This window comes from Leptosomus discolor, chromosome 10, assembly GCF_034619465.1.
Source record: "Leptosomus discolor isolate bLepDis1 chromosome 10, bLepDis1.hap2, whole genome shotgun sequence".
NCBI lineage: Eukaryota > Metazoa > Chordata > Aves > Leptosomiformes > Leptosomidae > Leptosomus > Leptosomus discolor.
This window is the reverse complement of record NC_141400.1, coordinates 11,752,043-11,765,918: the sequence shown is the minus strand read 5'-3', so window position 1 is coordinate 11,765,918 and position 13,876 is coordinate 11,752,043. Positions and strand designations below refer to the sequence as shown.

The 13,876-nt window shown below is 66.0% G+C and overlaps 1 protein-coding gene across 1 annotated transcript; it reads left to right on the top strand.

The window, feature by feature from the left end:
• The first annotated feature begins 3,784 nt into the window (after positions 1–3,784).
• Positions 3,785–9,759, top strand: FGFR4 (fibroblast growth factor receptor 4). The gene is made up of 17 exons (XM_086470892.1): positions 3,785–3,872; positions 4,913–5,182; positions 5,289–5,378; positions 5,536–5,702; positions 5,790–5,913; positions 6,216–6,406; positions 6,525–6,663; positions 6,748–6,941; positions 7,174–7,319; positions 7,571–7,692; positions 7,793–7,903; positions 8,018–8,208; positions 8,602–8,724; positions 8,807–8,877; positions 9,173–9,310; positions 9,386–9,491; positions 9,580–9,759. Exons 1-17 carry the CDS (start codon positions 3,800–3,802, stop codon positions 9,724–9,726), a joined length of 2,403 nt encoding a protein of 800 aa, XP_086327018.1. The 5' UTR covers positions 3,785–3,799; the 3' UTR covers positions 9,727–9,759.
• The last annotated feature ends 4,117 nt before the right edge of the window (positions 9,760–13,876 follow it).

The following is a 13,876-nucleotide window of genomic DNA, read 5'->3' as shown; positions in this document are numbered from 1 at the left end:
GGCCCTCAGTGCCCGAACCTGTGGGTGCTCCTGTGCCGCACGGTGGGTTTGGCCAAAGCCCGGGGCCCCGGTGTTCCTGTCCTGCAGCCCCTGTGTCGGGCCCCACATCCTTCCCAGAGGGAGCAGCAGGTTCATGTTTGCCAAGTTCTGCCTGGTTAAACCTTAACCGGGCTGGATTGCTCCATCAGTCCCTCCCCGCCGGAGATAAGGATGGACAGGCAAGACCAGGGCCTGGCGAGGAGCGCTGCCCCAAGCCTGGCTACTCCCCTCCGGAGCACCCTGCCCAGCCTGGGGTGGGCTGCCAGCCCCTCTGGCTCGGCCCTTACCCGTATCAGCGGGCAACAGGTTGTGGCCAGCGCTGGCAGCCACCATGTGTCGAGGCTGATGGGGCTGAATGGAGCCAGGAGCCCTTGTGCTGGGGATGCCCAGGACCCCTGTGCTCCACTCCCTCGGTGCCGGGATATTCACATGAGTTTGCTCGGCCTCAGCCGCTGGACCCTGTGCATGGACGGGTGCAGGGAGCCGGGGAGCCTGTGCCCCAAACAACAGCCGTTCAGGGGAGGCCAAGAGAAACTTCCAGGAGGAAAGAGCCCCCCGGGCTCCGGCCCCCCCAGGAGCCATCGTGCCGCGCACACTCACGCTGGCCGCAGGTGCCACCGCAGCGGGAGCGGCGGTGAGCGCTGGGGCCAGGCACAAGGGGCGGCTGTGTTCCCGCAGCCCCGGCTGCCTTCCAAGAGCAATATTGTTGGCACCAGGCAGGCTCCCTGCGCCGGCAGCGCATACACGGGCCTTTCATGAGGGGAGCGGGGATGATTTACTGCCTGGGGGAAGGGGCAGGGGCGGAGGATGGAGCCCCAGCGTGCCGGCCCCGGCGCCCAGCCCCGCGTGCGTGCTCGCTGCCGCAGGGGCCTGCGCGTTTAAGTGAGGCCGAGGGTCTGGCCAGGGGGTCACCTCTTCTCAGTCAGACGTAGGGCAGAGTGGGATCCCCTGCGCCATCTGCACCATGCCAGCCCACTTGCTGCCCCATCTGCGGGGCCCTGGGGATGCACTCCCTCCCTGGGCACCCCGCTGTGTCTGAGCTCCCACATTCTGTGGCCCGGTGGATAGGATGGGTGCACGTGTCCCCTGCGGTGCCACAGCCCGTGGGGCTGTGGGGGCACAGGGCAGCAAGGGGGGGGGTGCTGGGGCAGAGGTGCACCCGTAGCATGGGGTGCCGGCGCTGGCACAATCCCCCCTTGTTGAGCTGCTGGCGTGGTGGAGGCCGCGGCGGTGCTGCCGGCAGCGGGTGGCAGGCGGTGGGACTGCGCTGCTGTGAAGGGCTTTTTGTTTGCCATCAGTTGCTGTTATAAATCAAGCCAGGCAGCTCGACCCCTGGCCCAGCATTGCCCCATGGCAGGGAGAGGACCGGCTCCCAGCCGCCTGCAGCACAACCCTGCTGTGCCACAGCCTGTGCCTGGCATTGCCCTGGCCCAGCAGGGATGCTTGGCGTGGCACGGGGTGAGGTGCCAGCACTGGTCCCCTTGCCCTGCTCTTACCTGGCACTGTACCCAGCACTGGGGAACCTGGTTGGGGTACAGGGCGTCTCTCTGTGCCCATCCCAGAGCAATGTGACTCCCACAGGCTCTCCCAAGTCCCAGCTCTCCCCCAGCGTTCCCAGCGCTGGGAACAACTCCTTCTCTCTGGTTTTAATTTGGTTTCGGTTCGAATCGAGCTGAACCCAACATTTTTCTGTGCTTCCGGCATGCTGCGAGCTCTGCAGGGGCGGCTGCTGCTCCGTGAAATTGATGTTCTCGTCCGCTTCACGCGCCGGCAAGAATGAACAGCTGCCGGGGGCTGCCAGCCCCGGAACTGCTCGGTGTGCCCCTGCGCTCCAGGGAGGGAGCAGCACCCCAGGGTGGGGACCAGCACCCCGAGTGGGAAGCAGAATGGGGTGGATGGAGCTATGGGAGGTAGTAGCACCAACCAGCCCTTGCAGTGAAACTGCGTTATGCTGGAAGCTGCTGGTTTCGCACACCGGAGCAGCATGGACAAAGCTGCGTCCTGGCCCTGGTGGCGTGGCCCTACAGGGTGGAAAGTGATCGTGACAGTTGTACCCTGCTCACACAGCCCCAGGATCTGTGCTGAGCATGGGCAAGGCTGCTGGAAAGCACAAAGACGGTGCAGCAGACAGCGATGTAGCAACAGAGAGGAGGGGTCCGGATCCTGACCATGTGCTGGAGTCACCCTCTGTCCCCTCTTACTGGCAGCAGGATGCTCAGGGGAAGGTGTTCCTGGGGACTGTGCCCACTCGGAGGGACTGAGGCCGGGCTTCCAGCAGTGCCCAGGGCTCCTGCGTGGGCAGGCTGGTGGGCAGCGGGGCCTGGGCATGGCGGGGTTTGCCCACCCCGGTGCAGGCAGCAGCACGGGGAAAGCGAAGGCGAAGTGTTTATGGGTCGGATTAGGGCCACTCCAACCCTGGCTCGCAGCCTCGTGGTGTTTTACGACGCTCCGTTATGGGCTCCTAATGAGGGTCACAGCCGCTTTATGGCACCGGCAGCGATAACGCTGCAACTAATTGCTGCACAATTAGCGAGCGGGCTGCCGGGCACCCAGCAACGCGCAGCGCCTAGCCCGGGCCAGGGCCACCCGCCGGGGTGGGTGCCGCTGCCGTGGAGCCCTCGGCATCTCCCGGGTGCTCCCTGCTCCCGGCAGTCGGGGTGCCACGGGGGGGGCAAAGGCAGCTTTGCCCCCACCCCCCCCTGCCTGATGTGCTGCTCCCGGCGTGGGGGCCCAACATGTGGGGTCTGCCCGGGGGGGGGGGGGGGGGGTGGGGGTGCGGCGGAGGGGAGCAGCTCCGCATCCCCACGCGTTTCCCACCCGCTGGGCGATGCTGCCGGGGGCGTCCCCAGGGGCCGCCCCTCGCGGCTGGCGGGGGCCAGAGGGGCCGGTGCCGCCGCCCCCCCCCCCCCCCGCCCCCCCCCAGCTCGGCGGCGGGTGGGTTTGCAGGTCGGAGCCGCCGGAGCGGGGCCGGTCGCAGCAGCCGCGGCTCGGGGCCGGTCCGTCCGCCCCCCGCCCCCAGCGCTCCGGGCGGGGCGGGCGGTGTCGCTGTAACCCGAGCGCGCCCCTACAAAGTGCCCGCGCCCGCCGCGGCGGCGGCACAGCGGGGCCGGAGCGAGCCCGGAGCCGCAGCCGGAGCCAGCCCCAGCCCGGAGCCAGCCCCTGCCCCAGCCCTGCCCGCCATGGGGCCGCGGTGGCGCTGAGCCCGCCGGCCCCCGGACTTTGCCCGGGCCGTCCCCGCTCTGCGCGGGCGGCTCCGCCGAGGGAGCCCGTCACCGCTGGTAACGCCGCGACCCTCGCCCTCGGGACACTTCACCCCACCCCCGCCCCGGGACCCCCTCTCCCGGGACGCTTCCCCCCGCCCCGGGTCCTCCCCTCGCTGGGATCCCCCGCACTCCGGAACCCGGCAGCCCCCCCCCCCTCCCCGTGCCGATTAACCGCTCCCCGCGCCCTGGCCAGGCTGCGGCTGGCTGGAGCGGTCGGGTTCCCTGCACCCAACCGGGGTCGTCGTGTGTGTGTGTCCCACTCAGCCCTCGAGGGAGTGGGCTGGAAGGGGTCTCACCCTGCCCAGGACCCCCCGGAGTTCAGCCTCCCCTCCGTGCGCACCCACCCGCGGCGTGCCCTGGGGACCCCGCACCGCTGACCCACGGCACCCCGGCGACCGGCCACCCCCTCCCCGCCGGCGGGTCCTTGCCCGGCTCCGCTCACCCTGGCCCTGCCTGTCTCGCAGGGTGGGATCCGCCCCGCCGGAGGGGCCTGGAAGATGCGGCCCCTCTTGCGGGTCCTGGTGGGGCTGCTGCTGGCGGCGGGTGCCCGGGGCAGGGCGACGGAGCCAGGTACGGCCGCGTGGGGCACGAAGCGGGGCTTGGGGACGGTGGGGTGGGGGTCTTGCTTTCTTAACGCCGACCCCCAGCTGGGCAGCGAGCCCCTGGGGCTGGGAGTGCCGGGTGCTCGCCGTGGGCACGCAGACCCGCAGCTCTGACCGGGGGGGGGCTGGGCTGGGGGGAGCTGGGGGCACCCATCCGGCTGGGGCACGGCATGGGGGGCTGGTGTCTCCATCACCGGGCGAGGAGGTGTGGAGGGAGCAGGAGGGCTCCAGACAGGCTGTGTGTGCTACGGGGGCTCAGCTCGCTCGGGGGACGGGGGACGTGTGCGGCAGAGCGGGATGGCATGAACGCCGTGGGCTGTGGCGGTTGTGTGTGGCTCGGTGGCGGGTGCAAATGCCTTAGAGGTGCAGGTGGTCTGTGCCTCTTGGTGTTGGGTACAGGAGAATGACATGTCCCAGGGGACCAGAGACCTAGCTACCCCACATCCCCCCTGCGATGGGGGAGGAAGGAGAGGGCTGGGGACATGCTTGTGTCCCCTCCAGGACCCTGCAATGTGGGCAGTCAGGCTGCGGCGGGTAGTGCTGCACTGGTGCTTGGGTTTTTTCTGCCCTCCATGTGTACATGCCTGCTGCCCGCCATCAGCAGGCAGGGCACCGCTGCCCAGCCTGGTCATCACTGGGGCCAGCCAGGCTGTGGGGGTGCCAGCCGTGCTTGGGGCACACAGAGGTGCAAGGGCAAGTGGCCAGCAGGGTTTGGTGGCCTCGTTTGGTGCTGTGCTTGGTGAGGCAGGACAGGCTCGAGCTCCCTGCACCGCTGGGAGTGGCCCCTGCGGAAGGACGGTGGCATGTGTGGCCTTGGACAGGGACATGCTGCTGGGGAAGCCGTGTCCCGGCAGGGCAGAGTCCAGCCCTCACCCGCCTCCGAGGTGGCAGAGCCGGGCACCAGGCTGTGTCACACCACGTGCTCTCTGCACTGGGGTGGGTGCATGGTGGGGTCCTGCCATTGAAGAGGGGTGAGCACTGGGGCGGGTGCTCACAGCATCTCTCCAGAGCTATTCGAGAGCCCGTTGCTGGAGCCAGAAGAGGAACATCTCCTGCTGGACCCAGGCAACACGTTGAAGCTGTACTGTGACACCAGCCAGAGCAGTGCCAGCGTGGTCTGGTACAAGGAGTCACGGCCGCTCATCCCAGGGGGTCGCATCCATCTCCAGCAGAGCCTGCTGGAGATCTCGGAGGTCGCCTACGAGGACTCAGGGCTCTACGTGTGCCGGGCACAGGGGACTGGGGAGATCCTGCGCAACTTCACCATCTCTGTTGTGGGTAGGAGCCCCAACAGTGCCCAGCTCCCCGCTGGGGCAGCAAGGCAGCCGCTGCCCACCCAGCCCTGCAGGCAGAGGTGTCCCTCTCAACCTGTTTTCCTTTGCAGACTCACTGGCGTCAGGTGATGACGATGAAGACAGTGATGGGCACAGTCCCCACGGAGACCGAAACGAGGAGCCTGTTTATGTGCACAGAGGTCAGTGCCACCCCGGGCAGGAGAGGGCAGCTGGGGCAGATCCAGGGACGTGGGGCACTGCTGCCTCCCGCTCACAGCACGAGCGGCTGGGAGCAGCTCCGGCAGCATCCATTCTGCCCCTTGGCCCCCTTCCACTGTACGTCCTGTGCCTCCCCAGCTCCTTACTGGACTCACCCGCACCGGATGGACAAGAAGCTGTATGCAGTCCCTGCGGGGAACACGGTGAAGTTTCGCTGCCCAGCCTCGGGCAGCCCCAGCCCCAGCATCCGCTGGTTCAAGAATGGGCGCGAGTTCCGGGGGGAGCACCGCATTGGGGGCATCCGGGTAAGGGCCAGGTCCTCCCACCGCAGCCTCCCCTCGGGGGTCTGGCCCCCCTGTCACACCTTGCTGCCTTGCCTCCTCCCTCTGCAGCTCCGGCACCAGCACTGGAGCCTGGTGATGGAGAGCGTGGTGCCCTCCGACCGCGGCAACTACACCTGCCTGGTTGAGAACAGGTTTGGCAGCATCCGGTACAGCTACCTCCTGGATGTGCTGGGTGAGGCTCCTCGGCACGGCGCTGATCCTGGCTCCCCTCTCCCCCCCGTGCCTGGCAGAGGGGTTGGGGTCGCAGGGAAGGGGGTGGAGGAGCCTCTGTTCATGTCCTCTCTGCTGGTGCAGCCTGCCTGTCCCTCGCACCCGAGGGACGTGGGGATGGAGACCAGGCTCAGGTTGCACTGGTCTGCTGTAGAGCTGGGGAAGGGCTCTCTGTGGCTTCACGGTGGGTGGAGAGAGAAGGAGAAAGGAGCCCCTGCTGTGGGCTGCCGTGTTGGTGACACTGCTCTGCTCTCCTCTGCACAGAGAGGTCCCCACACAGGCCCATCTTGCAGGCTGGGCTGCCCGCCAACACCACGGCCCTGGTGGGCAGCGACGTCGAGTTCTTCTGCAAGGTCTACAGCGATGCCCAGCCCCACATCCAGTGGCTGAAGCACATTGAGGTGAACGGCAGCAGCTACGGTCCTGACGGGGTACCCTATGTGCAAGTGCTCAAGGTAACAAGGGCTAGAAGCGCCCATGTCCCAGATGCCTACCATAAAGTGGTGACGGGGGGTGCACAGAGCCCCCCGAGGAGGAGAAGGGATGCTGACCATCCATCCCTCTCCCTGGCAGACCGCAGACATCAACAGCTCCGAGGTGGAGGTGCTTTACCTGCGCAATGTCTCCGTGGAGGATGCCGGCGAGTACACCTGCCTGGCGGGGAACTCCATTGGCCTCTCCTACCAGTCTGCCTGGCTCACTGTCCTGCCAGGTAGGGGTGGGGGTCCTGGTGCGGGAGCTGGAACCCCTGGCATGCAGGGACAATGGCTCAGGCCAACTCATTCACTCCCTCCAGAAGAGGAGCTGGTACGAGAAGCCGAAGCCCCCGAGGCCAAGTACACAGACATCATCATCTACACCTCGGGCTCGCTGGCTGTGGCCATGGCCGTCATCATCGTGGTGCTGTGCCGGATGCAGACTCAGACGAGCAAGCAGCCCCTGGAGCCCATGGCGGTCCACAAGCTTTCCAAATTCCCGCTCATCCGACAGGTGGGTGCCGAGCTGGAGCCCTGGGGCCGCAGGGGGGACATTGGCAACCAACTGGCTCCGCGAGTGCCACCTGTGCCTGTCATACCTTACCCTGCTGCCAGCTCCCCACAGCCTCCTGCGGCTCCCTTGCCTTGTTGCTCCGAGTGAGGGTCTCTCTGCAGCACTGTTGGGTCTCAGTTTGGCCCTGGAGCGTGGTGTGGGATGGCTGAGGTCCCTTGGGCTCTCTTCACAGTTCTCCCTGGACTCCAGCTCCTCCGGGAAGTCCAGCACATCCCTGATGCGTGTCACTCGCCTCTCCTCCAGCTGCGCCCCGATGCTGGCTGGGGTCGTGGAGCTGGACCTGCCCCTCGATGCCAAGTGGGAGTTCCCCCGAGACAAGTACGGTGCTGCGCAGGGCAGGTCTGGGACTGGCGGCTGCTCTTGGCCACCCTGGGGACAGCAGCACATGGGTGACAGATGGGGAGGTCTCTGGCTATCAGCGGATACCTCAGCACTGCTGTACCCCAGGGTGCTGGGACTCGGCTGGGGCGGAGGGGCTCTGCCCCTTGGGGTTTGGCCATGCGGTGGCAGGGAGCAGGGCCATCCCTGCAGTCCCTCACGGTTCTGCCTGTCGCTGTTCTGTTCCCCAGGCTGGTGCTGGGCAAGCCCCTGGGGGAAGGCTGCTTTGGCCAGGTGGTGCGGGCAGAGGCATACGGCATCGACAGAGACCGGCCAGACAGAGCTGTCACCGTGGCTGTCAAAATGCTGAAAGGTAACAGCTCCCCTGCCAGTGTCCCAGGTGCAGAGGTGGCATCAGTGCCAGGCTGCAGTGCCACCCCAGCTGGCGCAGTGACACGGCCCTCCTTCCCCAGACAATGCCACTGACAAGGACCTGGCTGACCTCATATCTGAGATGGAGATGATGAAGCTCATGGACAAGCACAAGAACATCATCAACCTCCTGGGAGTCTGCACGCAGGATGGTGAGGGGTCACGGGCATGGAGCAGGGGATGAGGCTGTTGGGGACAGTGGCAGGTGGGATGCTGGGCTGGGGCAGGGCAGAGCAGGGGCTGAGTGGAGTGGACACCCTTCCCAGGGCCTCTGTACGTGATTGTGGAGTTTGCTGAGAAGGGCAACCTGCGCGAGTACCTCCGCGCCCGCCGCCCCCCGACTCCCGATTATGCTTTTGACGTCGCGGTGATGCCTGAGGAGCAGCTTTCCTTCAAGGACCTGGTCTCCTGCGTCTACCAGGTGGCCCGTGGCATGGAGTACCTGGAGTCCAAACGGGTAGGGCTGGCACAGCCCGTGCGGGCTGTCTCTGCTCAGCAGTGCTGGGAGGGTGGCACCGTGGTGATGAAGGAGCTGTGTCCCCTCACTGTCCCCTCTCTGAATGGGGAGAGGGAGCCCAGCCCCTTCTCCTGGGCTGCCCAGAACATCCCAGCCGCGTCCAGCAAAGCTTGGGGCAGTATCTCCCCAAAACCGTGGGGCTGAAAGCCTGACCCATCTCCTGGGTGTCCCCCCTGCTGTGCCTGTCACTGCAGCCAGCACGGTGTTGGTGTCAGGGTGGCCCCACTGCTGCTGGGGTGTGTGTGGGAGGGTGGCTCCGGTTGTGGGGAGGGGATGCACAGAGCTGGAGCCGCCACCTCACGCCTCCTGCGGGCGATGTTCCCCTCCCTGCAGTGCATCCACCGTGACCTGGCTGCCCGCAACGTGCTGGTCACGGCAGAGAGCGTGATGAAGATCGCCGACTTCGGCTTGGCCAGAGATGTCCACGACATCGACTACTACAAGAAAACTAGCAACGTGAGTGGGGGAGCCTGGGAGAGGGGCGGGGGGGGGGCCAGGGACCCCCAGCTGGGGCTGAGCGAGGGGTTTGCTCCCATAGGGTCGCCTGCCAGTGAAGTGGATGGCACCCGAGGCCCTGTTTGACCGTGTCTACACCCACCAGAGTGATGTGTGAGTCTCGGGGCTTCTGGGGGCTGAGGGTGCCATCCGTGTGGGACGAGGATACCATCCTTGTGGGATGAGGCAGGGCCGTGGGGTTATGCACCCACTGGACGGTCCCCATGAGTAGGACAGGGGTACTTTCCATGGGGACAGCAGCAGCAGGGCACATCTTCCCCAGGGGTGATACCACCCTCTCCCATCCCTGCTCCCACAGCACCGCAGGGAGGGGGGTGAGCCACGGCCCTGCCTGCCTGGGAAGGGTCCTAGGATGTGGTTGACCCCCCTTTGCCATGTGTGATCCCAGGTGGTCCTTCGGGATCCTGATGTGGGAAATCTTCACGCTGGGGGGCTCCCCCTACCCTGGCATTCCTGTCGAGGAGCTCTTCAAGCTGCTGAAGGAGGGGCACCGCATGGACCGTCCGTCCAACTGCACCCATGAGCTGTAAGTACCGGCCAGTCAGGGTGGGCAGGGGGTACAGCAAGATCCCGCTAACGCCCCCTTGCCCCCCCTCCCCAGATACATGCTGATGCGGGAGTGCTGGCACGCTGTGCCCTCGCAGCGCCCCACCTTTAAGCAGCTCGTGGAGGGGCTGGACAAGATCTTGGCTGCTGTTTCAGAGGAGGTGAGCAGTGGGGGGTCTGGTGGGTGGCAGGAGTGGGCAGTGCAGGTGCTGACGGCACCAGTGCTGATGGCACCATCTCTCCCTGCAGTACCTGGACCTCTCCATGCCCTTCGAGCAGTACTCGCCTTCCTGCGAGGGCACCGCCAGCTCCTGCTCCTCCGACGACTCTGTCTTCACCCACGACCCGCTGCCGCTGGCTCCTCGCCTCTTCTCCTACCCCAGCGTGAGGACTTAAGGGCAGGCAGGGAAGGGTGATGCTGAGGCTGCCTCTGCCCTCGTGGGGAGCAGGTCCAGGGTCCCGCAGGTTCCCTGCTCTGCCTGGTGTAAGTGGTGGGTGGGCAGGGCCCCAAGCTGCAGCGCCGGGGCAGGGTGTCCCTCTCTCCGGGCTCCGTTTCGTCACCAAGCCTTCAGTCCTGGCTGAGACCTGCCTGGCGTCGCAGGGCAGCAGGAGCCAGAGCCTCTCCAGGGTGGGTACTGCCCAGGATGCCCGTAGCGTTGCCCAGGGAGCTGGGATTTGGCCGACACTTTGGTGGAAGTGTCTCTGGGTGGGAGTCCTGCTGCCTGCTGGGCTCCTGCTGCGTCTGTACATAGTCATAGAGATGAATATTTATGTACATGAAATAACGACCTGATAAATTATTTTTTTGGAATAGACCCCGGCACAGTTTCTAGGCTGCTCCTGGCGGGTGCGAAGGGCCCAGCTGAGCTGGGAAGGTGGGTTGGGGGCTGTCTCCTCACTGCCTCCTCACCCAAGCCGGTGCAGGGGCCGGCGAGCACTCCCAGGGGACATGGAGACAGTGCCACAGGTGCAGGAAGCGATGTCCCTGCTCCCGTGCCTCCAGGCTTGCTCCGGCACAAAGCACCCTCGCATCTGTTCCCCATTAGCCGCTGCTGCGCTAAGCCACCGTGAACTCCGCTACCAGCATCGCCCTGAAACCGATCCCCCAACTGCCGTGAGCTCCCAGGCTGGGAAAGTGCTCTGGGGCCTGGGGACCCCCCGCACCCCCCCATCCTGGGCCAGCCCTGGGACTCCAGATAAAAGTGAGCTACAGGCTCTGTGCTGCCTCCCCGGAGCCCCCGCACCCCAGGGAGCACAAGCTGAGGGACTCCAGCCCCAGCCCCTGCTCTCCGGTGCCTGCTTTGCCCCCCTCCTTTGCCCCACGGTGCCCAGCTCTGCCAGGAGCGTGGGCAGGGAGGGCTGCAGCTGTCTCGCCCCCTCCTGCCAGCCGGCTCCCTGGGTCTAGGGTTTCATCTAGGGCCAGGCTTTGCCGGCCGTTAGCCCTAGGATCTTGTTTCTTCCTCCAGCTCCCAGCTGCACTCGCAGCCCCCCAGCCTGGAAGCTGGTTCTCCAGCACAGCCTGCCCCAAATGGACCTGAGGGAGGGGGACTGGCAGGCGCTGTGGGGCAGGACCTGGGCCCAGGGTAAATAGAATGGGGGTCCCTTGGTCCTGCCTGCTGGGGTCCAAGGTCTCAAGGGGTGCAGCTTGTGGCTCAGCCACGGGTGCAGTGCCTGCTGTGTGTTGCATGTGCCGGGGAGCCCAGCCGCTTGCAGAGCTGTCCCAGGGTCCCCTCCTCATCACAGCCCCTTGTAGGACTGCAGGGGGGAGCCCAGCTCCGCCGGTATGCTCGCTGTTTCCATCCCCAGCCCTGCTCCCCTCTCTGCTGGGACGAGCCCCCCGCTCCGGCACGGCGGGCGGAGGCAGACAGCCCACCGGCAGGTGTGAAACCTGCCCGTCCCGGCAGCCTGCCTGCCCGGGAAGGATCCCAGCTGTCTGCTAATGTGCCAGAACCAATGCATTTTGCACAGCCCTGAATGGGGCATTCACACGCTGGAGGGCAAACTGCCCAGGCTGCCCCGGGGAGCTGCCCTGATCCCCCGCCAGGACCAGGAGTGAAGACAAACGAGTGCATGGGGAGGGTGCTGAGCCCCTGGGGGCTATGCCCAGCTTACCCCCACCTCATTCCAGGCTGGGGTCTCCGTTCTGTGGGGCAGCACAGAGGGGACAGGCAGTGCCCAGTGGTTTGCATGGCTTTTGCTTTGCTGGGTGCTGCCTTTTCCCTGGAAAGCAGGGCCACAGACAGTTTCAGAGGGTGAGATGGAGGTGGGTTCTTTAATCCTTAACACCACGTGGTGGGGGACAAGGGGACATGATGAGCAGGGACCTGTCACCCCCTGCCACAGCCTCACTTCACCCCCGCTCACTTAGCGGGCGTTCAGTGGGTGTGGGCAGAATATGTGTGCAGGCAGTGCCTTGGCCCAACAGCCTAATCCACACCAGCTTAGCCATGCTTTAGGGGTCCTGGCAGTGCCCAGCACTGTGCCCACCCACCTGCCCTGGCACAAGGGTCTGGTCCTGACCCCATCCCCAGGCACCAATGTGTCCCCCAGAGTTGCACCAGCGGGTGCTGGCAGGCTGTGCCAGAGCCAGCTCTGCTGGGCACAGGGCAGCCAGGGCTGTGGCTAGGCAGGGAGGCAGCCCAGAGCATCCCACAGCCCCACGACAACTGGAGGCGGTTTTTATTGTTTAACATTCCTGGTATTTTCTGTCAGGGCTGAACCAATTGTCCTTAATCCGCCAAGCTCTGCTGGCCAAACAAGTGTGGCTGAGCCACCGGCATCCTGTCCCCACGAACAGGCCCCTTTTGTGAGGGGGATTTAGCATGTAGCCCAGTAAATCCCACTGGTTTCCTGAGGCAGCGTTCCCACACACCACCACCACCCCCTCCACCGCCTGCCCCCCAGCCCCTGGGCCCTGGCATCACTCCCCAGCCTGGCTGTGCCTGTGTGCACCCTGCCTGCCCCAACCCTGGGGCCAGGTACCTGCTGCCTGACCAGAACCTGCCCACCCGGGGACTGCATGTCCCCCTCCCTCCAGCCAGGGTTCCCCTTGCTTGTTGCTGGTACATGTCTGTGGGGTGTCAGCAGGGCTGAGGAGCTTCCCAGCCACCCCCTCACACTGCTGGTCCCTGGGTGGGATGCTGTGGTCCCTGGGGGGATGCTGTGGTCCCTGGGTGGGATGCTGTGGTCCCTGGGGGGATGCTGTGGTCCTGGGGGAGACGCTGAGTCCTGGAGGAGATGCTGAGTCCTGAGGAAGATGGCCCTGGTTCAGGGGATGGAGGGGATGCTGAGTCCTAGGGGAGATGCTATAGTCTTTGGGGGGATGCTGCGTCCTGATGGATATAGCTCTGGTCCTGGGGGAGACGCAGCAGTCTAGGGGCCAGGATACCGTCTGGTTCCTCATTCCAGCTCCGGGATGTGGCTCCCAGCCCCTCACCCCAGATGCCTTTGCTTAACGACTCTGTTGTGGGGCCGGGAGCTGCTGTTGTCTTCTCTCTCCAAAACAAAGGTGACAGGATTTTATCTCTGGAGAGAATCTGGCTTTTGTGAGATGCAGAAAGCCTCTGCCCCAGGGCAGGGAGGGAAGAGGCTGGAGGGGCTGAAGCCCCCACCCCCGGCACTGCTGCTCTGCCTGCTCCTGCCTGCCATACCCCACGTTCTGCGCCCTGCGTGCCATGTCCTTGTCCCATGCCTGTGCCCCATGTGCACCACCGGTGTCGAGGCAGCGAAGGGGACAGAAGGGTCCCCATGAGCTAGTGGGCAGGGAAAAGGGGCCCATGGGCACCCAAACGCGGGGGCACCCCGTGCTGCTTCCCAGGCACAAGCTGGGGCAGGGGCCTGTCCTCTCCCGTGGAGGGATCCGAGCACCGGCAGTTCCTGCATCCCTGGACACCGCACACGCAGATGTGTGCACATGCACAGATGCAGGCACACGCACAGACGTAGGCATGCACTCCCACTCCCACCTCCGTGTCCGCACACCCCCATCCATCCACAAGCCCCTGCACACGCACCCTCCTGTGCACATACACACACACGCCCACGCATGCACACTTGCACCACGCTGCACACACGCACAGACAGACGCCCCTCTGCACACCCACACCTCAGGCACCGCCCCCGCCCCCCCCCCCCCGCACAGAAACACGCTCCCCCACCCTATGCATGCACCCACCCCTCCAGCCGTGCACACACGCTACATCCCGCACACCCATACACCTCCCACGCACACTCCCACGCACACCCCTTCCACGCACACACATCCCCACGCACACGTACACCACCCCCCCTGCCCCCTGCCTCCCCATTTACACCCACACCAGCACCACCTCCGCACACACCTCCACGCACACACACACGCACACCCCGGCTCTCTCCCTGCACCGGGCAGGGCTGCGGGGCAGCGCCAGCGCTGGATGCTTCCCCCCCTGCTCCAGCCGGGCAGGCCAAGCTGGGGGTCCCAGCGACGGCAAGCGGGGGGCTGCCCGCTGCCATGCCCTCTCCAGCCCGCAGCCCTCTGCGCTCGCCCGGCCGTGGGGGAAACCGG

Excerpts from the sequence above, each read along its gene's own strand:
- FGFR4 (XM_086470892.1), top strand. The coding sequence starts at position 3,800 with ATGCGGCCCCTCTTGCGGGTCCTGGTGGGGCTGCTGCTGGCGGCGGGT. Across the intron at positions 5,183-5,288 it reads CTTCACCATCTCTGTTGTGG|ACTCACTGGCGTCAGGTGAT; the intron begins GTAGGAGCCCCA and ends TTTCCTTTGCAG. Across the intron at positions 5,703-5,789 it reads ACCGCATTGGGGGCATCCGG|CTCCGGCACCAGCACTGGAG; the intron begins GTAAGGGCCAGG and ends CTCCCTCTGCAG.